The 24,649-nt window shown below is 43.1% G+C and overlaps 1 protein-coding gene across 1 annotated transcript; it reads left to right on the top strand.

The window, feature by feature from the left end:
- The first annotated feature begins 1,098 nt into the window (after window positions 1–1,098).
- Window positions 1,099–23,686, top strand: BPNT2 (3'(2'), 5'-bisphosphate nucleotidase 2). The gene is made up of 5 exons (XM_056521977.1): window positions 1,099–1,650; window positions 9,969–10,131; window positions 12,989–13,084; window positions 13,938–14,099; window positions 22,601–23,686. The coding sequence occupies exons 1-5, from the start codon at window positions 1,300–1,302 to the stop codon at window positions 22,852–22,854; spliced, it is 1,026 nt and encodes a 341-aa protein (XP_056377952.1). The 5' UTR covers window positions 1,099–1,299; the 3' UTR covers window positions 22,855–23,686.
- The last annotated feature ends 963 nt before the right edge of the window (window positions 23,687–24,649 follow it).

The raw sequence follows: 24,649 nt of genomic DNA, 5'->3' as shown, positions 1-24,649 counted from the left end.
ATATGATAAAATCGACATACGATGGCCTCTCAGAGGCCATCGCATGTTGATGTCAGCATCGACATACAATGCTTTTATATGTCGGGGCCATCGCATTAACTGCTATCCGACAGCGCAAAATGCTTAAGCTGCTGTCGGATAGCAGTGTAATGTGCCCCAGCAGGTTCGCTTACCTATCACCGCTGCTCCGGTCCACTTCGCGATCCTCAGGTGTCTTGCGCATCTTCTCCAGGGTCCGGGCTTTGCTTTCCGGCGTCGTTATTACGTCACTACGCACGCCGCGCCGGCGCAGCAGCGTAATAACGTCACCAGAAAGCGAGGCCCGGACACCGAAGAAGATGCGCAAGACACCGGAGGATCGCGAAGAAGACACCGGAGCAGCGGGACAGTATCGGGAGCGGTGAGGACCCGGTCCGGAGCGGTGGGGACAGGCGAGTATAAATGCACTTTTACTATTGCACGAATCTCTCAACATACGATGGATTCGACAAACGATGGGTCGTTTGGAACCAATTACCATCGTATGTTGAGGGACCACTATATATATTATAAAGTGATCAAAAAGTCCCATCAAAACAAAAATGGTACCAATAAAAACTACAAGACCACGGGCAAAAAATTACACATCCCTGTATACGAAGAAATAAAAAAGTTATAGGGGTCAGAAGATGACATATTTAAACATACTAATTTTCATACAAAAAGTTATATAAAAAAAACAAACAAAAATAAAAAAAACTGTGGACCTCCGGCTGTAGCAAAACTACAACTCCCAGCATGCCCGGACACCATTGGCTGTCCGGGCTTGCTGGGAGTTTTAGTTTTGCAATATCTGGAGGTCCACAGTTTGAAGACCACTGTTCTTTGATACACTCCTATATCTCACGACATACTAGGCAGTCATGCCATTCAGGACTACAGGAAAGTTGTATGACATTCCTGGTTGTAGCTGTAATGACGTCATATGGTTGTCACCCCGAGCTATAACAGGTAGACAACCGACGACAACCCCCTTTATTTTAGGGTAGGGAGGTAGTGCCTTATCCCAGAGATGGCTGCAGAGATACAGCGAGGAACGTGTACAGTGACGTATCCGCAGCACGGCGGAACCTCCCGGTGACCCGGATGTAGTGCGCTGTGCAGCCTCTAGGGGCGCTGTGCTGCCGCACGATACAGGCCGTAACTTGCAGACGTTTGCAGTGAGGCTGCGGGGACGCCGTGTACGATGAGACACTGAGCCGGTGACGTCACATCAGCAGCCGCTTGTGCCCCCCTCCCTCTCCGCTTCTCCAGGCTGACATGGCGCCCATGGGCATCCGCCTGTCCCCCCTGGGCATCGGGGTGTTCTGTCTGCTTGGGCTCGGGGTGCTCTACCATGTGTACTCGGGGTTCCTCACATGGCGCTTCTCCTCCTTCCTCCTGGGGGAGCGGACCGCGGAGACCGTGGACCTGCGGGAGCTGCTGGCCGTGTCGGTGCGGGCTGCGGAGCTGGGCGGCGTGGAGGTGAAGGCTGTCCGGGAGAGCAATAAGCTGAACGAGAACTCTAAGGGCAAGACCCGGGAGGGGGCGGACGAGAAGATGACCCGCGGGGATCTCCTGTCCAACCGGAAGATGGCAAATCTCATTAAAAACTCCTTCCCCGGGGTGCAGGTGAGCGTGGACGTGACGTCATAGCTGACACGTCACACCTCGGACCTCACGTCCAATCGGATGTTTTCTTACTAGTGGAGACTGAGAGCAGTGATGTGATTGGCTGCAGGACAGCTGCTCCACTTCTTGTATACATTCATCTCTATATGTGGGGCTGTGATAGGATCTAATATTGGGGACCCCTCAGTGTTAGGCTGCATTCACACCACGTTTTTGCAATACAGTTCCCGTATCAGTTTTTTTTTTTTTTTTATGAAAAACGGATTCCTCAAAATCTGACTGAACTGTATCAAAACGTGTACAAATTTCAACCCGTATAGTTAAAAACTGTATACGGTTTGAAAAATGATGTCCGGTTGCATTGGTTTTTTTTTATAAAGAAAAAACGTATATGTTCTTAACTTTTCACTCCATTTTGAATAAAGTTTCACTTGTTTGAAATTCCAAGAAAAAAAACTGTGCAAAGTCAAAACCGTATGATGAAAACCGGATGGAACCGTACGCACATACAGTTCTGTACGGTTCCCATTGACTCCCATGTAAAAAAAATAAATAAAGGATACGGTTTAATACAGTTTTTCACCGGACCAAAAACCGTGATAGACTACGGTTTTGGGTACGGGAAAAAAAAAACTGACAAAACCGTACAGGATGCAAATCGGACACAACCTGATGCATCTTTTGGTGTATGGTTTTCAATGGAGAATCAATGCATACGGTTTTCAATACGGTTCCTTACGGTTTTCACATTGAAAATGTATACAGGAACTGTATTGCAAAAATGTGGTGTGAATGCAGCCTTACCTGTGTTCCCCAATAGGGTGTGAGGGTAATACCAGCTGTGGTGCTCCCGTAATCATTGTTTAAAGGGCTACTGCTGCCAATATTAACTTATCCCCTATCCACAGCTGAGAGTCTGACCGATGGGACCCCCGCCATCTCCAGGGCTCCATTTCTGTGGGAGCGCAGATGGTGCCCGACTGCTGGACTCGGGTCTCTTCTGAGCTCCCGTAGAAATCAATGGAGCGCGTGTCGTCCACTAGACAGCATATACTACTCACTCAGAGCCGGGTCCCGTTCCGGAGATCGCAGAGGATCCCAGTGTTCAGACCCCCGTGATCAGCTACTTATCCCCTATCCCTGGACAGGGGATAAGTTAATTTTGGCAGCAGTACCCAGGGGTGTGGAAATGTAATAAAAACCTACTTGTCCACAGGACTAAAACGGAGCCAAATCTACTTGTCCCTCATGACGATCCACTTGTCCGAACCAATTTTCGCTTTTACGCTCTCGTTTTTTCCTCCTCGCCCTATTATAGACATAACTACCTACTATAAAGATACCTTTTAATTTTACAATAACGTTCTCTGAACAAAAAAATATTTGTATAATCGGTGAAGTGAAATTGAAATAGTAAAATAATTTCGCACATTTGGTGGTTTTCTTTTCTACACCATTTACCTTGTGGTTGAGATAACATGTTGTTTTGATACTTTAGGCCGCCTGATTACAGCAATACCAGATTTGTATAGTTTTCATCATGTTTTACAAATAAAATAAAAAATTCGGAACTTTTCCAATTTTTTTAACTGCCATTTTTTTTTACCCCTGTAGCTTTTTTTTTTATTTTTTTAAAATTTTCACATACCAGGCTGTATGAGGGTTCTTTTTTTATTTTTTTTTATTTTTTTTGTGCCGTAATCTGTTTTTTGTATCAGTACCATTTTGGTATTGACCTGACATTTTAATCGCTTTTTAACTTTTTTTTTTTTTTTTCTGGGATATTATAAAAATTGCAATTCTGTGGTTTGGCATATTTTTTTACATTTACGTCATTTACCGTATTGGATACGTAATGTTATAGTTTAATTGTTCGTACAATTACGCACGCAGCGATACTAAATAAGTTTATTTTTATTATGTTTACATGTTTTTATATAGGAAAAGGGGGTGATTTGAACTTTTAACATTGAAGGGGTTAATGTGCGTCTTTTAAACTTTTATTAAAACTTTTTTTTTTTAAATTAGACTTTTAGGAGGAATCATTACAGTCCTCATACAGATCAATAGAGTTCTATTAAACTCTATTGATCTATGTGCTCTGCGATCCATTGATAGAGCCTGGTCCAGCCAGGATCTATCAATGACAGAGCCACGGGACAGCAGGGAACAGAGGTATGCACATGTCCGTTATTTTGACAGAATGTCCATTAACCCCATAGGGACTCATTTTCACCTTAAAGAGTACCTGCCATCAGCTAAACTGTCCCTAACCCCCCCCCTCCCATCTCTCCGTGACACTCACTGACTACTTCCCTGTTTTAATTTTTTTCCAAAACTCTTTTTTCCAAAACTCCTTTTTATAGTTCACAAGTTCTGCTCAGGCTCCTGCCGTCTAGGGAGGAAGGGGGCGTAGCCCAGCAGGCGCAACATCATCTGATGCCCAGCCCGGGGCTAGCTTCCGCCCTTCTTCTTGTATGCAGCGATCCCTCTCGGGAGCGTGCATACAGTCTCAGCCCACGGCAGGGACGGCAGCTCCTGAGTGTCCTCCTCCTCTCTGTTTTGCGTTGCACTTGCAATAACAGAGAGGAGAAGATCGGAGGACAGAGCTGCCGTGCCCTGCAGGAGTAATCATTCAACATGGTGGGTTTACAAAGGGGGCGGGGGACATGATGCAGGGGGGCGGTGGGAGTGCTTTTGACAATCTGAATGTTTGTGTGGGGCAGTGAAGAAACCAGTGATCAACATAGAAGATCAGTGTGTGCAGTGTTATAGGTCCCTATGGGACCTATAACACTGCACAAAAAAAGTGAAAAAAAAAAGTGAATAAAGATCATTTAACTCCCTCCCCTATTAAAAGTTTGAATCAACCCCCTTTTCCAATAAAAAAAAAAACACAGTGTAAATAAAAATTAAAATAAACATATGTGGTATCACCGCGTGCGGAAATGTCCGAATTATAAAAATATATCATTAATTAAACCGCTCGGTCAATGGCGTGCGCGCAAAAAAATTCCAAAGTCCAAAATAGCGCATTTTATATCACTTTTTATACCATAAAAAAGTGAATAAAAAGTGATCAAAAAGTCTGATCAGAACAAAAATTGTACCGCTAAAAACTTCAGATCATGGCGCAAAAAATGAGCCCTCATAGCGCCCTGAACACTGAAAAATAAAAAAGTTATAGGGCTCATACCAAATCAAACCTATATAAGTAGGGTATCATTTTAACCGTATGGACCTACAGAATAAAGATAAGGTGTCATTTTTGCCGAAAAATGTACTGCGTAAAAACGGCAGCCCCGAAAACGTATAAAATAGTATTTTTTCATCAATTTTGTCGTACATTGATTTTTTCTTTCCTGTTTCACTGTAGATTTTTGGGTAAAATGACTAATGTCATTACAAAGTAGAATTAGTGACGCAAAAAACTTTTAGGTGAAAATTTTAAAGAGTTAAGGAGGAAAAATTGAAAATGAAAAAAAAAAACGGAAAAAGCCCGGGTCCTTAAAGGGTTAAGGACTAGGGATGCAGGGGATACCTGTATGCCCTGCGTCCCCAACAGGTTAAAATTGGTCATCAGTTATCATCTGTTGTATTCAGTTATCATGTCAGAGAGAGAGAGAGAGAGAGAAATATGAATGTAAGAGGAGCCTCAAAGTGTCACTGTCACAAAAGTGACATGTCATAAGTTTTGGTCAGTCGGGGACTTGGTGTTCAGACCCTCGCCAATTGCTAGAACAAGACAGGAGAGTCACTCAGCTAAACGTTTCTCTCCCCATCTTGCTGCTGAAAAGAGAGAGAAGTGCTTAGCGCCTCTCCTGGCTTGTTCTAGCTATCATGATGATCTGAACACCCAAAACCCGAAAGATCGAAACATTTGACATGTCTAAAGTTTTTATAAAGCGACAGTGACACTTTAAAGGGGTATTCCAGCCCCAGAAAACAGGTTGAATCTGGTTCCTGGTACTGGTTGTAATTGCAGGAACTACCCGCTTAACCAATCATAGCTGTAAAAATACAGTCAAGGTTTGTTTTGCTTTTGCCACACAGCCGGTTTTACAAAAATGCGCAAGACTTTGACCATGATTTATGGTTCAGCTGTAAGTGCTATGAATCCATGTAGTAAACTTGCTTGGACACGATGACTAGATCAGACTCTATTATTAAACTAATTGATATGTACGCTATTTACAGTAGCAGCCGGGTCATCTTCTTAAAGGGATTGTCCCTCCATTGTCCATTGTATAGTGCAGTGTTTCCGCACCAGTGTGCCTCCAGCTGTTGCAAAACTACAACGCCCAGCATGCCCAGCAGCATGCACACTGGTTGGGAAACATTGGTATAGTGGATAAATATGAGCCCTCTTCATCTCAAGAATGGGACTATTAGACTGTTGTAAAGTTTTAAATAAAAGACCCCCCCCCCCCTCAAAAAAAATAAAAAATAATAATAATCTGTTTTTTCATTGACTTACATTATATGACAAGAAAACTGATTGTGAAGAAAATATTTTTTGGGCATTCACAATAACGTATTACAGGATTGCTTTTATCCACCCTCCCCAGCTTAAAGGGGTACTCCGGTGGAAAACTTATATTTTTATTTTTTTATCAACCGGTGCCAGAAAGTTAAACAGATTTGTAAATTATTCATGTAGAAGGAGAATGAAGCAGTCGGCAACTCCCCAATCCTCGGTTCAGCAAAGTTCTTTATTGCACATACTCACAATCTGGGTTGCCCAGGGAGAAGACAAGAAAGATGGCAAATGCGGGGGGGGGGGGGGGGGGGATACCACAGTGAGACAACAACGTTGTTTCGCACTACATAGTGCTTCAACTGGCCAGTTGAAGCACTATGTAGTGCAAAACAACATTGTCATCTCTCTGTGGTACCCCCCCCCGCATTTGCCATCTTTCTTGTCTTCTCCCTGGGCAACCCAGATTGTGAGTATGTGCAATAAAGAACAGTCCAGAGTAGGAGAAAAACCCCATAGCAAACACATGCTGCTCAGGACAGTTCCTAAAATGGACAGAGATGTCAGCAGAGAGCACTGTGCTCATGATGTCAGCAGAGAGCACTGTGTTCCAAAAAGAAAAGAATTTCCTTTGTAGTATTCAGCAGCTAATAAGTACCGCAAGGATTAAGATTTTTTAATAGAAGTAATTTACAAATGTGTTTAACTTTCTGGCACCAGTTGATTTAAAAATAAAATAAAAATAAAAGTACTCCTTTAAAGGGGTAAAGTTAAATAACTTCTATGTACCCCAAAATAGTCCTACAGAAAAAAAAAAAAGTTAATGCTTTTAGACTATGACGAATAAAGGAAAAACACTTAACCTTCACACCCAAAATAGCCCTGTCCTCACAGGGTTAATGGGGTATTCTGGGGAGTAACTTTTTTTTAATTTTTTTTATCATTTAGGCTAGGTTCACATTGCTGTTTGTATTCGACCATTAAGGGTACAATCCGTTTTTTTTTTTTTTCTTTTCTTGAGCCGTTTGGATGCAGGTGGCAATTGCAGGTCCCGACGGCCCCCATTCTTGCAAGGGGCCCATCAGTGATCGGTAATTTTACAGGAATTTAGCAGAGAAATAGTGCTTGCACCGTTTTTTTCTCAGCTAAACTTGACGGAAGAGCCAGACGGCAGTGTGAACAAGCCCTTACTTATCATTTTAAATGGTGTTCAGGCAGGAGCTACAAACAAAACTGTCCTTCAGGAAGAAGCGTAACTCTCCATGCTTCTATAGGGCACAGAGTAAATGGTCCTCCACGCCCTTGTGATGTCATGGCCACACCCCCTCAATGCAAGGCAATGGGAGGGGGCATGATGGCTGTCAGTGGAGTACCCCTTTAAATCTGTTTAACTTTCTGGCACCAGTTGATTTAAAAAAAATGTTTTCCACTGGAGTACCCCTTTTAAAGGAGTACTCTAGCTCAGACTACTCCTGTTCCATCGTGCCCAGGCTGGAAAAAAAAAGAAAATAAACTATCACTCACCTTCCTGCGTTCCCACAGAGCGCCACTACAGCTGATCGGTTGTTCAGTCCTTCTTCATCCTTCCGTGTGCTCAGAGAATCACACGGCGCTTCAGCCTATCACCAGCTGTAGCGACGCTCCGCGAGAACGCCGGAGGTGAGTGATAGTTTATTAAAAAAAAAAGGTCAGCCCGGGCACGATGGAGCAGGAGTAGTCTGAGCTAGAGTACTCCTTTAATGACTTTGGACAACAGAGCAGCTTTTCTCTTGGCATAATATAGAATAAGAACCTGACTCTTTCTGTCCTTTTTTTTTTTTGTAAACCAAATATAAGCCATATTTGATAGTCTTTTATGTATAAAGGACAGTGTTACTGTAGATATTCTAAAGCATGTTATGTATTTTGTAATACAGTATATGCTGTCATGCAGACACACCTCTGTAAATAACCTTATCAACCTAGTTTACTCCCTGAACAGCTGTCAGACTCTCATGCAATCCTGCTCTGCCAAGAGTCCTAAAGTCTCCAGTATAGATACTTATCAAATATCTGTGGATAGCTTATAAGGATCTGATCGCTGGAACCCCACCAATGACAGGAATGAGGGTCCCATATCCCCTTTTCAAATGAAGCAGCCGTAAAGCATGCACCTTCCTTCTCTGTAGGACTTAAAGAGTACCTGTCACCATCTCCATTGCTGTATATTATGCTGCTTGTATGTTGCCCTCTTCATTACCTTCCTCCCCCCTCCCCTTGCAGTTTTTCTTTTTCATTTTTGCCCTGTATTTCCTTCATAATCCTCTTTCAAAGTTTGCTCACTTCAGGCAGTGCTCAATGTAGCTGAGGTGCACTCGCCCCCGTCTGTCTGATTGACAGGCAGGGAGCTGCACTGTGCTCGTCAGTGTCCAGGCTGCACTATGAGAGTTAGGACTCATAAATGAGTCTGAACTCTGAGAGATATACAGCCAGGACATGTAGGGGGACCCAAGTCAAAATAACTTCTGCAGCGCCCACGGCCCACTGTCTTTCAGCACTTGCAGGGGGAGGTGATACCTTCCGTTCTCTGTCCTGCGCCCGCGGCTCACAACTCATTCATTTTCAGCGCCGCGGCTCACAGGAAGAAAAGGAGATCAGTGCCTGCGAGTAACATGATTAGTCCTCCGATGTGGGGACAGCGCTGTGGCTTATAGTTCATTCATTCGGTAGGGGGGAGGACAAGCAGGACAGCGCCCGTGGGTCATATATGATTAGTTCCCCAGCGCACTGTGGCTGATAATTCATTTGAGGGGGGGGGGGGGGGAGTATGGTGGTAAGGGGGAAATGAGTGAAAAAAATACCGTCAAATACTGTGGTACCGCCATAAGTTTCAAAAATACCTTGATACACATTTTTGGTCATACTGACCATAAAACACCCAGGTAGAACTCTGGCCACTTTAATCTAGGCATCTGTAGGGTCCCGGCTGTCACTTGCCATATGCTATAATTTCCTGTTATGGGAATAACCCTTTAAAGGGGTACTCCGCCCCTAGACATCTTATCCCCTATCCAAAGGATAGGGGATAAGATGTCTAATCTCTCTGCTGCACCCCGTGTTCGTTTAGAGTGTCGGGTGCAGCGCCGGAGGCTCTTGAGGTCACGGCCACGCCACACTCGTGATGTTATGGCAACACACCCTCAATGCAAGTCTATGGGAGGGGGCATGACGGACATCCCCTCCCATAGACTTGCATTGAGGGGACTTGGCCATGACGTCACGAGCCTCCGCCCCGCATCGCCAGTCATCCAGCATGGAGTTAAGTTCGCTCTGTGCACCGGATGTCTGGGGTGCCGCAGCCGAGATCACGGGGGTCCCCAGCGGTGGGACCCCCACGATCCGATATCTTATCCCCTATTCTTGGGATTGGGGATAAGATGTCTGGGGCGGACTACCCCTTTAAGCCTGGTACACTAATTCATCATCATGACATGGTGTTTTTTATTTTATATTTTTTTGCTTAAAGGAAGAATGGCACATGGCAGTAATAACTAAATACTCTGCCAGTAATCCTTGGATCTGAAGGTCCACCAAATCTCATGTCTTAAAGATTTATCCTCAAAACTCACATTGAGAGGAAATGCAGCCTGGCAGGAAAGATGGCCCTAAATCTTTTCATCTATCTCTCTTCCCTGTTTTTTGAGAAAAAGAATAAACCTTTGTAGGAAGTGACCACAATTACTAGAATAAACCCTTGCTAAGTGGTATTTAACATAAGGTTTACGATGCAGATGATAATATACTTTGTATACTCAATATTGCTGCTTTCACCATGTGATCATTTCCATCTTCTGTCTTTCAGGTAAATACCGAAGAGCATCTTGGTGAGGATGACAAGGAGGCAATCTACTGGGACCGTGTCGTACCCAATGAGATAAAAGAAATCGTGAAGGATCCTAAAGTGGTCCCTTCAGACAGTATCACTATATGGATAGACCCATTGGATGCAACACATGAGTATACAGGTATGGGTTTTATGTAAAGCTTTAGTTAAAGGAGTACTCCACTGGAAAACATTTCTTTTTAACCTTAACCCCTTAAGGACACATGACGTACTGGAACGTCATGTGTCCACTCCCGATCTATAACGCGGGGCCACGGCGTGGCCCCGCGTCATAGCGGTTCGGGCCCGGCCTCTAACAACGGCCGGGACCCGTGGCTAATAGCGCGCGGCATTGATCGCTGTGCCGCGCGCTATTAACCCTTTAGACGCGGCGTTCAAAGTTGAACGCCGCGTCTAAAGTGAAACCGAAAGCATGCCGGCTAGCTCAGTGGGCTGTTCGGGATAGCCGCGGTGAAATCGCGGCATCCCGAACAGCTGACAGGACAGCGGGAGGGCCCCTACCTGCCTCCTCGCTGTCCGATCGCCGAATGACTGCTCAGTGCCTGAGATCCAGGCATGAGCAGTCATGCGGCAGAATCATCGATCACTGGTTTCTTATGAGAAACCAGTGATCAATGTAAAAGATCAGTGTGTGCAGTGTTATAGGTCCCTATGGGACCTATAACACTGCAAAAAAAAAGTGCAAAAAAAAAGTGAATAAACATCATTTAACCCCTTCCCTATTAAAAGTTTGAATCACCCCCCTTTTCCCATAAAAGAAAAAACACAGTGTAAATAAAAATAAACATAAATGGTATCGCCGCGTGCGGAAATGTCCGAATTATAAAAATATATCGTTAATTAAACCGCACGGTCAATGGCGTGCGCGCAAAAAAATTCCAAAGTCCAAAATAGTGCATTTTTGGTCACTTTTTATATCATGAAAAAATGAATAAAAAGCGATCAATAAGTCCTATCAATGCAAAAATGATACCGTTAAAAACTTCAGATCACGGCGCAAAAAATGAGCCCTCATACCGCCCCATACACGGAAAAATAAAAAAGTTATAGGGGTCAGAAGATGACAATTTTAAACGTATAAATTTTTCTGCATGAAGTTATGATTTTTTCCAGAAGTGCGACAAATTCAAACCTGTATAAGTAGGGTATCATTTTAATCATATGGACCTACAGAATAAAGGTAAGGTGTCATTTTTACCGAAAAATGTACTACGTAGAAACGGAAGCCCCCAAAAGTTACAAAATGGCGTTTTTTTTTTTCAATTTTGTCTCACAATGATTTTTTTTCCCGTTTCACCGTAGATTTTTGGGCACAATGACTGACGTCATTACAAAGTAGAATTGGTGGTGCAAAAAATAAGCCATCATATGGATTTTAGGTGCAAAATTGAAAGAGTTATGATTTTTTAAAGGCAAGGAGCAAAAAACGAAAATGCAAAAACGGAAAAACCCCCGGTCCTTAAGGGGTTAAGGACCAGGCTAATCATAACTACATGCAGGAAAATTTATATGTTTAAAAATGTCATCTTCTGACCCCTATAACTTTTTTATTTTTCCACGTACAGGGCGGTATGAGGACACATTTTTTGCGCCGTGATCTGAAGTTTTTATCGGTACGATTTTGTTTTCATCTGACTTTTTGATCACTTTTTATTTATTTTTTAATGGTATAAAAAGTTACCAAAAATACGCTTTTTTAGACTTTGGAATTTTTTTGCGCGTACGCCATTGACCGTGCGGTTTAATTAATGATATATTTTTATAATTCGGACACTTACGCACACAGCGATACCACATATGTTTATTTTTATTTACACTGTTTTATTTTTTTTATGGGAAAAGGGGGGTGATTCAAACTTTTATTAGGGAAGGGGTTAAATGACCTTTATTAACACTTTTTTAAAAACTTTTTTTTGCAGTGTTATAGCTCCCATAGGGACCTATAACACTGCACACACTGATCTTTTACACAGATCACAGGCGTGTATTAACACGCATGTGATCAGTGTTATCGGCGCTTGACTGCTCCTGCCTGGATCTCGGGCACGGAGCAGTCATTCGTCGATGGGACACAGAGGAGGCAGGTAAGGGCCCTCCCGGTGTCCTGTAAGCTGTTCGGGACGCCGCAATTTCACCGCGGCGGTCCCGAACAGCCCGACTGACTAGCCGGGATAGTTTCACTTTCACTTTAGAAGTGGCGGTCAGCTTTGATCGCCGCTCCTAAAGGGTTAATAACGCACATTGCCGCGATTGGCGATGTGTGGTGTTAGCCGTGGGTCCCGGCCGTTGATGAGCGCCGGGACCGACGCAGTATGATGCTGGATTGCGGCGCGACCCCGCTTCATATCGCGGTAGCCCCTGCGTCGTTAAGGGGTTAAAAAATAAAATAAATAATTGTTTTCCAGTGGAGTTGTCTGGTACTTTTTTGTTATTTTGCTCAGATTCCCTGTAAATATATAAATATAAAAAAAAAAAAAATAAATAAATAAATACTTTCTTAACTACTCCCCTGCCACTGTTTTAGCAGAGCCCCAGCACCACTGCATAGGACTTCCGGGACTAGGGTTGACACAAGAACGTTGCACAGAGTCCTAACTATATTATAGTGTAGTGTTTGACATACATGTGTGCATGAAGGTGGCGTCATTTGTGGGGGTAGGAAAAGGAGAGTAAGCCTTGCTGGGGAAGTAAGGGGGCGTCTACTGTGACTACTGCTGAAGTGAGCAAGGGGGGCTGCTGTGACTACTAGGGAAGTCTTCTCATTGCAGTATGGTAAGCTGGATAATCATTATCACAGTGTTTCCCAACCAGGGTGCCTCCAGCTGTTGCAAAACTACAACTCCCAACATGCCCAGACAGCCAAAGGCTGTCCGGGCATTCTGGGAGTTGTAGTTTTGCAACAGCTGGAGGCATCCTGGTTGGGAAACACTGCATTAAAATGTGTTCTTATTCTTTATGCTCCTTCCTTTTTCTTCCAGAGAATCTCATCAATTATGTTACTACCATGGTGTGTGTTGCTGTGAATGGAAAACCGATTATAGGTGTAATACATAAACCTTTCACAGGGTATACGGGTGAGTTTATTTTAAAAAAAAATTTTGGGCTCATTTATTTATTTTCATAACATTATGTTTGATGAACAGTAACTGACTATTATGACTGAAAAAGGTGACCATGGATATTGACACATTAATATTCTCTGCTATTGCATGTCATTCTAGTAAAAGAAGCTGAACTGCAATTTCAGACACAGCCCAAGGGCAGACATAACACAGTCTCTAAAGAGGGGGGGGGGGGGGGAGCAAAACCTTATCCTTCCAATCATGGACAACCCTCACACGGAGGCTCAATTTGTGGCCTCAATCCCATAATCTGTTGGAATAACTGGAAAAAAAATGTGTCTGGTAATAATCCAGTGAAATTACCTACACCATAGAGAAACCCCAAAGACTCCATTAAAGGGGTACTCCGGCCCCAAGACATCTTATGCCCTATCCAAAGGTATAAAAAAGTATACGTTTCAATACGGTTTTTCAACCGGACCAAAAAATGTGGTAGACTACGGTTTTGGGTACGGGAAAAAGACTGACAAAACCGTACAGGATGCAAAACGGACACAACCGGATGCATCTACGGTTTTAAATGGAGAGTCAATACATACGGTTTTCAAATTGAAAACGAATACGCGAACTGTATTGCAAAAACGTGGTGTGAACCCAGCCTAACGTGAATTGCAGCCTACAGACTTTCCTTAAATTTCTTACAGATGCCCCCAACCTTGTCATCTGACTATAGGTAGTCTGAGATCTGAAGTAGTTCATATTACTCTATATATTTTATTGCTGTTTGTATGTATGTGCATTTGTTTCTATAATTTATATCTACAAAATTATTATAATTTTTTTTTAACCTAATTTCTTGCCTTAGCTTGGGCTATGGTGGAAGGTGGCTCAAATACAAAGAAACGGGACTCTTACAATGAGAAAACACCAACTATCATTGTTTCCCGAAGCCATTCTGGGGCAGTGAAGGAAATGACCCTCCGGACTTTTGGTAACGAGACCAAAATAATATCTGCTGGAGGATCAGGTACGTACAGTAGGGGACACATGGCTTAATTGGATAGACCACAACAAGGCAGGATTTGATGGAATATTTCAATAGTTCCTACTTAAAGCATACATCGAATTCTGTGGACCAAAATATAGCATTCACACGTTAGACCAGTAAGGTACACAAAATAGGGCTTGTTGTGTTCCTCCAAAGATTTTTCTGTCCTGGAGCTTTCTTAAAGGAGATAGCTCACGTACAAATTTTTTCCATAATGCTTAGGCTGTCTTCATATAAAACAATAAACAGGACTCTCTTGCCTCTGCTCCATGTCTCAGTTCCTCCTCCGCTGCTGTCTTCTTTCTGGTGTGGCCGTGGTCAGAGCGTCTTGCTGCTGGTCAGCAAAACGCCAGCCACAGCGTTGTCCCGCCTCAGGCTCAGCACTAAGCTGAGCAGCAGTGTAATGCATTGGTCGCCTAGGCTTATTGCATAACACTGTCGCAGCCTGTCGCTGCGGACAACAATTAGCTGATTCGTAGCGTGATGTGCTAACCAGAGCCGGACCAGGAAGAAGACAGTGGAGGTGGAATGGAGTGAGATATCAGTGGAGCGGCATCAGGTGAGTCTGGTTTATTGTTTTATTTGCTGGCAGCCCGGGCATTATGGGAAAAAAAAGGTGTACATGAGACTTCTTGTTTAACCCCTTAAGGACGCAGGGCGTACTTGTATGCTCTGAGTCCGCTCCCTTTCTACAACGCGGGGCGGTGTGGACCCGCATCATAGCGGGTCGGGCCTGGCCTCTAACAACGGCCGTGGCTAATAGCGCGCGGCACTGGTCGCGGTGCCACATGCTATTAACCCGTTAGACGCGGCGTTCAAAGTTGATCGTAAGTGAAAATAAACTGCTCCCCACTAGCTCAGCGGACTGTTCGAGACCGCCGTGGCAAAATCGCGGCATCCTGGACAGCTGGCAGACACAAGGAGGGTCCCTACCTTCCTCCTGCGTCGCCGATTGCCAAATAACTGCTCAGTGCCTGAGATCCAGGCATGAGCAGTCAAGCGGCAGAATCATCGATCAATGTTATCCTATGAGAAAACAAAGATTGATGTAAAAGATCAGTTAGTGCAGTATTATAGCCACTAGAGGGGGCTATAACACTGCAAAGAAAGTGAAGAAAAAAAAGTTAATAAAGATCATTTAACCCCTTTCCCATAAAAAAAAACAAAAAAAACTGTGTAAATAAAAATAAACATTTGCTATCGCCACATGCGGAAATGTCCGAATTATAAAAATATATAGTTAATTAAACCTCACGGTCAATGGCGTATGCGCAAAAAAAATTCCAAAGTCCAAAATAGAGTATTTTGGGTCAAAAAATTTATAAAAAGCGATCAAAAAGTCCAATCAATACAAAAATGGTACCGCTAAAAACGTCAGATCACAGCGCAAAAAATGAGCCCTCATACCAGCCTGTACGTGGAAAAATTAAAAAGTTATAGGGGTCAGAAGATGACAATTTTAAACGTATACATTTTCGTGCAGGTTGTTGTGATTTTTTCCACAAGTACAACGAAATCAAAAGGTTTCATTTTTACCGAAAAATTTACTGCGTAGAAACTTAGGCCCCCCAAAAGTTAAAAAAGAGTTTTTTCTTAAATTTTGTTGCACTATGATTTTTTTTTCCGTTTCGCCATCGATTTTTTTTTGGTTAAGTCATTACAAGGTAGAATAGTTGGTGCAAAAATGGATGGAAACAATAATGTGGTATCATTACGGGTAGAAATATATGGAGATTAAAATTAAAAAAATTCTGATAGGGGTTTGCTATAAGCCACCAAACATAATGGAAGAGGCAGAAGATCAATTACTGAGTCAAATAAATAAGACAGCAAATCAAAATGAGGTGATAATAATGGGGGACTTTAACTATCCTGATATAAACTGGGAGACTGAGACCTGTGAATCTCATCAAGGAAACAGGTTTCTGACTATAGCTAAAGACTATTATCTGTCCCAAATGGTGCAGAGCCCGACCAGAGGGGGCGCCCTACTAGACTTAATAATCACCAACAGACCTGACAGAGTAACTAATGTGCAAGTAGAAGGACACCTAGGAAATGGTGATCATAACATAATAAATTATAACTTGTTCTTCAATAAAGGAATCTCTCGAGGGGCCACAAAAACAATGAACTTTTGGAAGGCAAAGTTTGATCAACTCAGAGAAGCCTTAACAATATAAATTGGGATAATGTCCTCAAAAACAAGAATATTGATACTAAATGGGAGACTTTTAAAAATATCTTAAATTCTCACTGTAAGATGTACCGTATTTATCGGCGTATAACACGCACTTTTTAGGCTAAAATTTTTAGCCTAAAGTCTGTGTGCGTGTTATACGCCGATACACCCCCAGGAAAGGCAGGGGCAGAGAGGCCGTCGCTGCCCGCTTCTCTCCCCCTGCCTTTCCTGGGGTCTAGAGCGCTGCTGTCGGCCCTTCTCACCCCCTGGCTATCGGCGCCGCTGCCCGTTCTGTCCCCCTGACTATCGGTGCCGGCGCCGATAGCCAGGGGGAGAGAAGCGTCGCCGACAACCAGGGGGAGAGAAGGGGCAGCGGCACCCATTGCCGGCGCCGCTGCCCCGTTGCCTCCCCCATCCCCGGGGTGCGCCGCGCCGTGCATAGCAACGACGTAGGGGACGCACGCCGGAGGCCTGCAGCAGCGCGGACCCGACTCAGGTAATTATGCCACCGGGGATGGGGGGAGGTGCCGCTTCCCCTTCTCTCCCCCTGGCTATCGGCACCGATAGTCAGGGGGACAGAATGGGCAGCGGCGCCGATAGCCAGGGGGTGAGAAGGGCCGGCAGCAGGGCTCTAGACCCCAGGAAAGGCAGGGGGAGAGAAGCGGGCAGCGACGGCCTCTCTCCCCCTGCCTTTCCTGGGGGTATATCGGGGTATACACGCGCACACACGCACCCTCATTTTACCATGGATATTTGGGTAAAAAACTTTTTTTTTTACCCAAATATCCTTGGTAAAATGAGGGTGCGTGTTATAGGCCGGTGCGTGGTATACCCCGATAAATACCGTATATACCTTTATGGGAATAAAATAGAAATAAAAGAAAATCAATATGGATGAATAAGAACATTAAGGGACAATAAATGACAAAAATAAAGCATTTAAACTACTAATACGGGACAGCAGTGAAGAAGCATTAAAAAGCTATAGAGAAAAATGTAAGATATGTAAAAAAAAATAAAATAAAATAAAACAGATAAAAGCCACAAAAATAGAGACAGAAAGAGAGTAAAACTAACCCCAAAATGTTATTTAACTATATAAATGGCAAAAAGGTCAAAAATGAAAGTGTAGGCCCTTTAAAAAATAATGAGGAAGAAATTATAAACGCGGATCAGGAAAAAGCAAATATATTAAACAAATTCTTCTCCACTTTATTCACCGAGGAAAATGAAATGCCAGGTGAGATAAGGTAAACTCGCCAGTACAGGTCACCTGTCTAACCCAGGAAGAAGTACAGTGCCGCCTACAAAAAATCTAAATAGACAAATCACCAGGTCCAGATGGCATTCACTCCCATGTTCTAAAGGAATTAAAGCGCAACTGTCATGGATATTATACCCCCACAGACTAATACTGACAGTATAGATGATGACACTTGTAATGCAGCTGTACTTTTGGTTGTTGTTTATCACACTTTATCAGCAGGAAAATAGTTTTATTGTGCGGTCAGCAACTGTCGGATAGGCGTGGCTGGGGATCGTAATACTCCACCTCCACCACACCTATCCCCTTTAAGTGAGCACTGGGACCGCTATGTGATTGACACACAGGTCCCCACCCCCGATGTCCATGATGTGTGGGCGGCGTGACTCCACTGAGCCTATAAATATATGTGCACCTTTATGATATACAGTGCCCGTTCTCTTCTTCTTTCTTCTCGTGGTGCTGGAGATGCGCTGCTTCTGCTTTCACTAGAGGCAGAGAGCTCACTCTTGTTGTCTGCCACCAGCTCAGTGCGCCTGTGCAGTGCTAGAGGCGGGGAGCGAGCTCTCTGCCTCTAGTGAAAGAAGAAGCAGCGCGTCTCTGGCACCAGGAGAAGAAAGGAGTATGGGCACTGTATATCATAAAGGTGCACATAAAATGAAAAGGCTCAGTGGAGTCACGCCGGCCCGCACATCATGAACATCGGGGGTGGGGACCTGTGTGTCAATCCCATAGCGGTCCCAGCGCTCACTTACAGGGGATAGGTGGGGCATTACGATCCCCAGCCACGCCTATTCGACAGTTGCTGACCGCATGATAAAACTATTTTCCTGCTGATTAAGTGTGATAAAGAGCAGCCAAAAGTACAGCTGCATTACAAGTGTCATCATCTATACTATCATGTTATTAGTCTGGGGGGTACAATATCCATGACAGTTGCGCTTTAATGTAATAGACAGACCCCTATTTTTAATATTCAGGGACTCTATAGGGACAAGGACTGTTCCCCAGGACTGGTGCATGGCAAATGTGGTGCCAATATTTAAAAAGGGGTCAAAAAGTGACCCCGGGAATTATAGACCTGTTAGTTTAACCTTCCGTTGTATGTAAATTGTTTGAAGGTTTTCTAAGAAATGCTATTTTGGAGTATCTTGATAAAAATAAATGTATGATTCCATATCAGCATGGCTTTATGAGGGATCGGTCATGTCAAACTAACCTGATCAGCTTTTATGAGGAGAAGAGCTCCAGACTGAACCAGGGGGAATCGCTGGATGTCGTATATCTGGATTTTTCCAAAGCATTTGATACGGTGCCACATAAAAGATTGGTGCATAAAATGAGCAGGATTGGGCTGGGGGAGAATGTGTGTAAGTGGGTAAGTAACTGGCTCAGTGATAGGAAACAGAGGGTGGTTATTAATGGTACTTATTCTGTTTGGGTAACTGTTACTAGTTGGGTACCACAGGGGTCAGTCTTGGGTCCTGTTCGATTTAATATATTTATTAATGACCTTGTAGAGGGGTTGAATAGTAAAGTAGCAATCTTTGCAGATGATACTAAACTCTGTAAAGCGGTAAACACGGTAGAGGACAGTGCACTGTTACAAATGGATCTGGATAGGTTGGAGGTTTGGGCTGGGAAGTGGCAGATGAGGTTCAACACTGATAAACATAAGGTAATGCACATGGGGAATAAAAATCCGGGCTGGGATTATGTATTAAATGGTAGAACACTTGGGACGACTGACATGGAAATGACCTGGGAGTCTTAGTTAACAGTAAATTTAGCTGTAGGGACCAGTGTTGGGCAGCTGCTGCCAAGGCAAATAAAATCATGGGGTGCATCAATAGGGGCATAGATGCCCATGACAAGGAAATAATTCTACCGCTGTACAAATCACTAGTCAGACAACACAAAGAATACTGGGGGAGATTCATCAAAACCAGTGTAGAGGCAGAGTGGTGCAGTTGCCCATAGCAACCAATCAGATTTCGTCTTTCATTTTTAACAAGGCCTTTGAAAAATGAAAGATGCAATCTAATTGGTTGCTATGGGCAACTGGGCAATCTTTACTCTGCACAGGTTTTGATAAATCTCCCCCACTGTGTACAGTACTAGGCACCAGTGCACAAGAAAGATATAGTGGAGCTGGAGAGAGTTCAAAGACGGGCAACCAGAGTAATACGGGGAATGGGAGGACTACAGTACCCAGAAAGATTATCAGAATTAGGGTTATTTAGTTTAGAAAAAAGAAGGCTTAGGGGCGACCTAATAACTATGTATAAATATATCAGGGGACAATACAGAGATCTCTCCCATGATCTATTCATACCCAGGACTGTGTCTATAATAAGGGGGCATCCTCTACGTTTAGAGGAAAGAAGGTTTCTACACCAGCACAGACAGGGGTTCTTTACTGTAAGAGCAGTGAGGCTATGGAACTCTCTGCCAGAGGAGGTGGTCATGGTGAACTCTGTAAAAAGGGGTCTGGATGCATTTTTGGAGAATAATAAAATCACCGGTTATTTATACTAGATTTATAGGGACAGAATGTTGATTCAGGGATTTATTCTGACTGTCATATTTGGAGTCGGGAAGGAATTTTTACCTTGAGTATGAGGGTTTTTTGCCTTCCTCTGGATCAACTCAGTAGGGACTCATTAGGGTTATAGGTTGAACTTGATGGATTCTGGTCTTTTTTCAACCTTATAAACTATGTTACTATATTTGGGTCAGGGATCAGAGACACTTTGTTAACCCTGATAGGACTACATTAAGAGCCCAGCTGGGCACTGAGCCAGGAATTAAACCTTCCTCAAACTCTAGAATAAACATAAGCTGTAGAAGGCTTCCTCCCTGAATAAATAGTGAAGATAATAGGGTCTAAAAAAAACCTATGCTTTAGGACCCCCACTCAGGATCCATACCGTGAGATGCAGTTTCTGTACCACGAGGAACCAGAGAAGGTCTGGTCTGTTTGGTAATGGAAGATGAAGAGCGACTGGTAGGGTCTCTAGCAACCTTAACCAGTTCCTCTTGGACCATGCAGGAGCGATCAGAATCACCTTCACCTCCTTTCGCTTAAGTCTGCCTGAACATTGTCCACCACTTTCACCTGAACCGCAGTGATGGGCAGAATTACTCAACCAAGGAACAGATTTCCCTGTAAAGACTCTAAAGATGTGGGTGTCTTGTTCAGCAACTAACTGAGGTCGAAGGGCTTTTATTGCTTCCCAAATGGCGCTGAGCTAGTGAACACAGGGTGCGTTGACACTGCAGAATCTCTGTTCGCTGAATTCCGCGAGCGGAGATTCCATTTGGCGGCCGCCGCCGATGATGTTTCGGCGCTAGGGCCGCGGGGCACTGAGCCGTCACCATTGACGGCTATGCAGTGCTCGCGGAATCCGCGGAAAGAATGAACATGTTCTTTCTTTGCGCAGAACAATTTCAGTAGCGGAAATTCCGCAGTGTGAACAGGTGTCGCGGAGACCCATTCACACTAATGTTAAGTTCACATCGCGGAACTCCGCTGGTTTTCCGCTTGTGAAATTCCGCGGGAATTCCGTAGTGTGAACGCACCCTTAAAGTATATTACAAAATTGTTCTTGATACAAGGTATGCATCTAAAGAAAGTTCCAAAACAATATCACACAGAAAAGGATGTTTATATAAAATAATAGTTATTTAAAAAAAAAAAGATAAAGCTAATGAAATACAATACAAGATAAGACATGGCATGTAGAAAAATAGTGTGAAGTGGTCTGACTTGTTGTAATAATATACACATCACTCAATGTAATAAAAAATGTGCTCCAAGAAAGCATAGGGGTATATAAATATCCCACCACAAAGTGCAAGTGCAATAAAGATGACTAGAATGGCTAAACATAAAAAAATAAATGCATTACATTACATAAGTGTGGAAAGTATCAACTATACAGATCACCTCACACACATCCATCATGTTTCGTGATTTGCATTGTGCAGGGATAAATAAAGGGAACCTGTCATCAGAATTTACAACACATGGCAAAATCTTCTTCCTCACCATCCCCAGGAGACATTCTTGCCAGCAGGGATGGTTGAGGATATGACGTTTGAAAGTGTCCCCTGCCGGCTACGAAAGTAGTCCTCTGGGTGAAGAGCTATACTCGTCTAGTCCTGCTGCCTTGGCTGTAATCACTCCCCCCTCAACGTGATTGACAGCCTGGGCATGGTCCATGTCAACACTCAGCTCTGTCTGCTTAGGGAGGAGAAAGGTGATTCGGGCTGTCAATCGTGCTGAGGAGGCGTGATTACAGCCGAGAAGACAGGACTAGGTGAGGATAGCTTCCCATGCCACACTACTTATGGGCCTGTGGGGGACACTTTCAAACTTCATATCCTCACCGTTCCTGTCAGCAGGAACGTCTGCCCCACGGTATATGTAGTAACATCTGATGACAAGTTTCCTTAAAAGTGTATTACAAAATTGTTCCTATTGATGTAATATGTGCATCTGGAGAAAATTGTTTAACATCGTAGTTACTCTTTAAAGGGGTACTCCGCCCCCAGACATATTTTCCCCCATCTAAAGGATAGGGGAAAAGATGTCTGTTGTGGGGGTCTCGCCGCTGGGGTCCCCCATAATCTCTCCTGCAGCACTCCCGTTCATGAGCTGCACGGAGCGATCTTTGTGCTGCAGGAGAGATTGCGGGTGTCCCCAGTGGCGCGATCAGTTTTCTTTTCCCCTATCCTTTAGATGGGGGATAAGATCTGGGAGCAGCGACCCCTTTAAGGTTCTTTCAGAGTGTTTTTTCACACTTGTTTTGCTTTGCATTATGCATGTCACTTACTACTATGCAAGGGGGGCAATCTGCATAGATATATGTGCATGTAACCTTTTTAGTTGCCTAAATGCACTGTGCCTGAGCATATCCTAAGGGACCTACTGACAAGCTCTAAATATATGTATCAGTTATATAAAACTTTTATTTGTATGTGAATGCAGTTAGGTTAAATTCCATTCCTAGCCTTTTATTTGTTTTACAGGCTACAAAGTTCTCTCGTTGCTTGACGTGACTGGAAACGACCAAGAAACTGCTGACGTTTATATTCACAACACCTATATAAAGAAGTGGGACATCTGTGCTGGAAACGCTATACTGAGCGCGCTCGGTGGCCACATGACTACTCTTAAAGGAGAAGAAATTATTTATACAGGATCAGATGGAAACGAAGGGGGGCTGCTTTCAAGTATCGGGATGGACCACGATGCCCTTGTTGAAAAGATCTCAGCCAAATAAAAATGTCTATATCCATCATTACAACACGCTACAGGATACATGTGTGTTTATGAGAACTGGAATGAAGTCTGTCATGGCACAGTCTCAATGCGTTTTCATGCATACAGATCTAAAAACTTGATATTAAAGTATTTTTCTGCTGTATAAGTCTGAGTTGATGAAGCTCGGAGGCCAAAATGAGTGCACTTGATATGAATGGTTGTACCAAATAATTATTATGGATGATCAAAACGTACGATTTACCAGAGATGACTCCTACGGAATATCTAGAATGAATATGAAATTGTATTTTAAATACAAGAACATTGCGTTGTTTCCACTCCTGACTTTGAATAATAATAAGCATTGTGCCTTTTTGCATCACATCACAGAGCAAAATAATTCAGCAATTTAATTTATGCAAAATTTGCCATTTTTTGGGGGGTGGATTACTGGATTTTGATCTCTGCTGTCCAGCTGGTTTTAAGGATTTTTTAAAAATAATTAAATTACAGTAAATATACTGCTTTTGGTTCAGCTGGGAGCATGCAGACTTTAAAGAATCACACAAAGTTCTACTCCCTGTAAAATGTTCTTGTGTTTGCTAACTGTAAAGAACAATTGACACAATCTAGATATAACTAAATAATATGTGAAATACTTAATGTTCTGATCATTTCCCATTTGTTTTCTGTGTCTTCTGTTCACAATCTTGCTGCCGTTTTATTACATTTTTTTATGTTTATTTAAGCTTTTTTTTTTTTCTATGCATATGATGTTGAGTTGTATTTCTGCCACCAACGATGGCTAAAATTTTGGTGGAATCAAAATAAAAATATGAATTTTTGTGAGATTGATTGCACGGAGAAAATAAAACATTTAGAGTGTCGGGTGCAGCGTGGGAGGCTCGTGATGTCACGGCCACGCCCCCTCAGTGCAAGTCTATGGGAGGGAGACCTAATGGCCGTTACATCCACTCCCATAGACTAGCATTGAGGGGGGCGTAGCCGTGACATCATGAGCCTCCACCCCGCATCGCCAGTCATCTGGCACGGAGCAAAGTTCACTCCGTGCACCGGATATCTGGGGTGCAGCAGCCGAGATTGCAGGGGTCCTGTCACTGGGTCCTTTGGATAGGGGATAAGATGTCTAGGGGTGGAGTACCCCTTTAAGGATTTAACAAATACAGTAATTTATTATATTTTTTTTGCAACAGCTACGATTTCTGCAGAGAGGACTGGCAAATGCATCTGCAAGAATTAGGTTTCCCTCTTTGCATTCTCTTATCTATACAGATGTAACAGAGCTGAATTTGTGTTAAGCTTTGGTACATTGTGAGATTTCCTTGCAAAATGGTGATATAGTGAATTAAAGCCACTACTCTGCTTCGCTATCTCTGTGTAATGGAATCACTTATAGAGCAATTCCTTAATATATTAGTCATTCGCTTTCCCTTTAACTGAATATCTAGATTTTTCTGTGATAGATTTTTTACATCAGTGTTGTATCAGGAAATACATGCCTCATCTATGTGAAGAATAGAAAGCCAGAAAGATTTATTTTAAACAGTTATGAAAGCATTGTGTGGGCACTGTTATATAATGTGCAGTTCGATTTCTTTGGTGTTGCTTTATCTTTATCACATTTGACGCAAAAAAAAAGATAATTCCTAAAATGACAGCGTGAGATATTTCGTAATCACTACTTATTGTATTTTGGCTTTTTTTCAGCAGGTTGTTACATAGTCCCTATGGTTATAAATACTTAGAGCTATTAAAGTTAAATTCAGAAAGAAAACAATGTAGACAGCAATAAA

The sequence above is a fragment of the Hyla sarda genome, chromosome 5, assembly GCF_029499605.1.
Source record: "Hyla sarda isolate aHylSar1 chromosome 5, aHylSar1.hap1, whole genome shotgun sequence".
NCBI lineage: Eukaryota > Metazoa > Chordata > Amphibia > Anura > Hylidae > Hyla > Hyla sarda.
The sequence above is the reverse complement of the archived record's forward strand: the minus strand, read 5'-3'. Positions and strand labels throughout refer to the sequence as shown.

Coding starts and splice junctions, on each gene's coding strand:
- BPNT2 (XM_056521977.1), top strand. CDS start 1,300: ATGGCGCCCATGGGCATCCGCCTGTCCCCCCTGGGCATCGGGGTGTTC. Junction 13,085..13,937: donor ACCTTTCACAGGGTATACGG/GTGAGTTTATTT, acceptor TTCTTGCCTTAG/CTTGGGCTATGGTGGAAGGT. Junction 14,100..22,600: donor AATATCTGCTGGAGGATCAG/GTACGTACAGTA, acceptor TTTGTTTTACAG/GCTACAAAGTTCTCTCGTTG.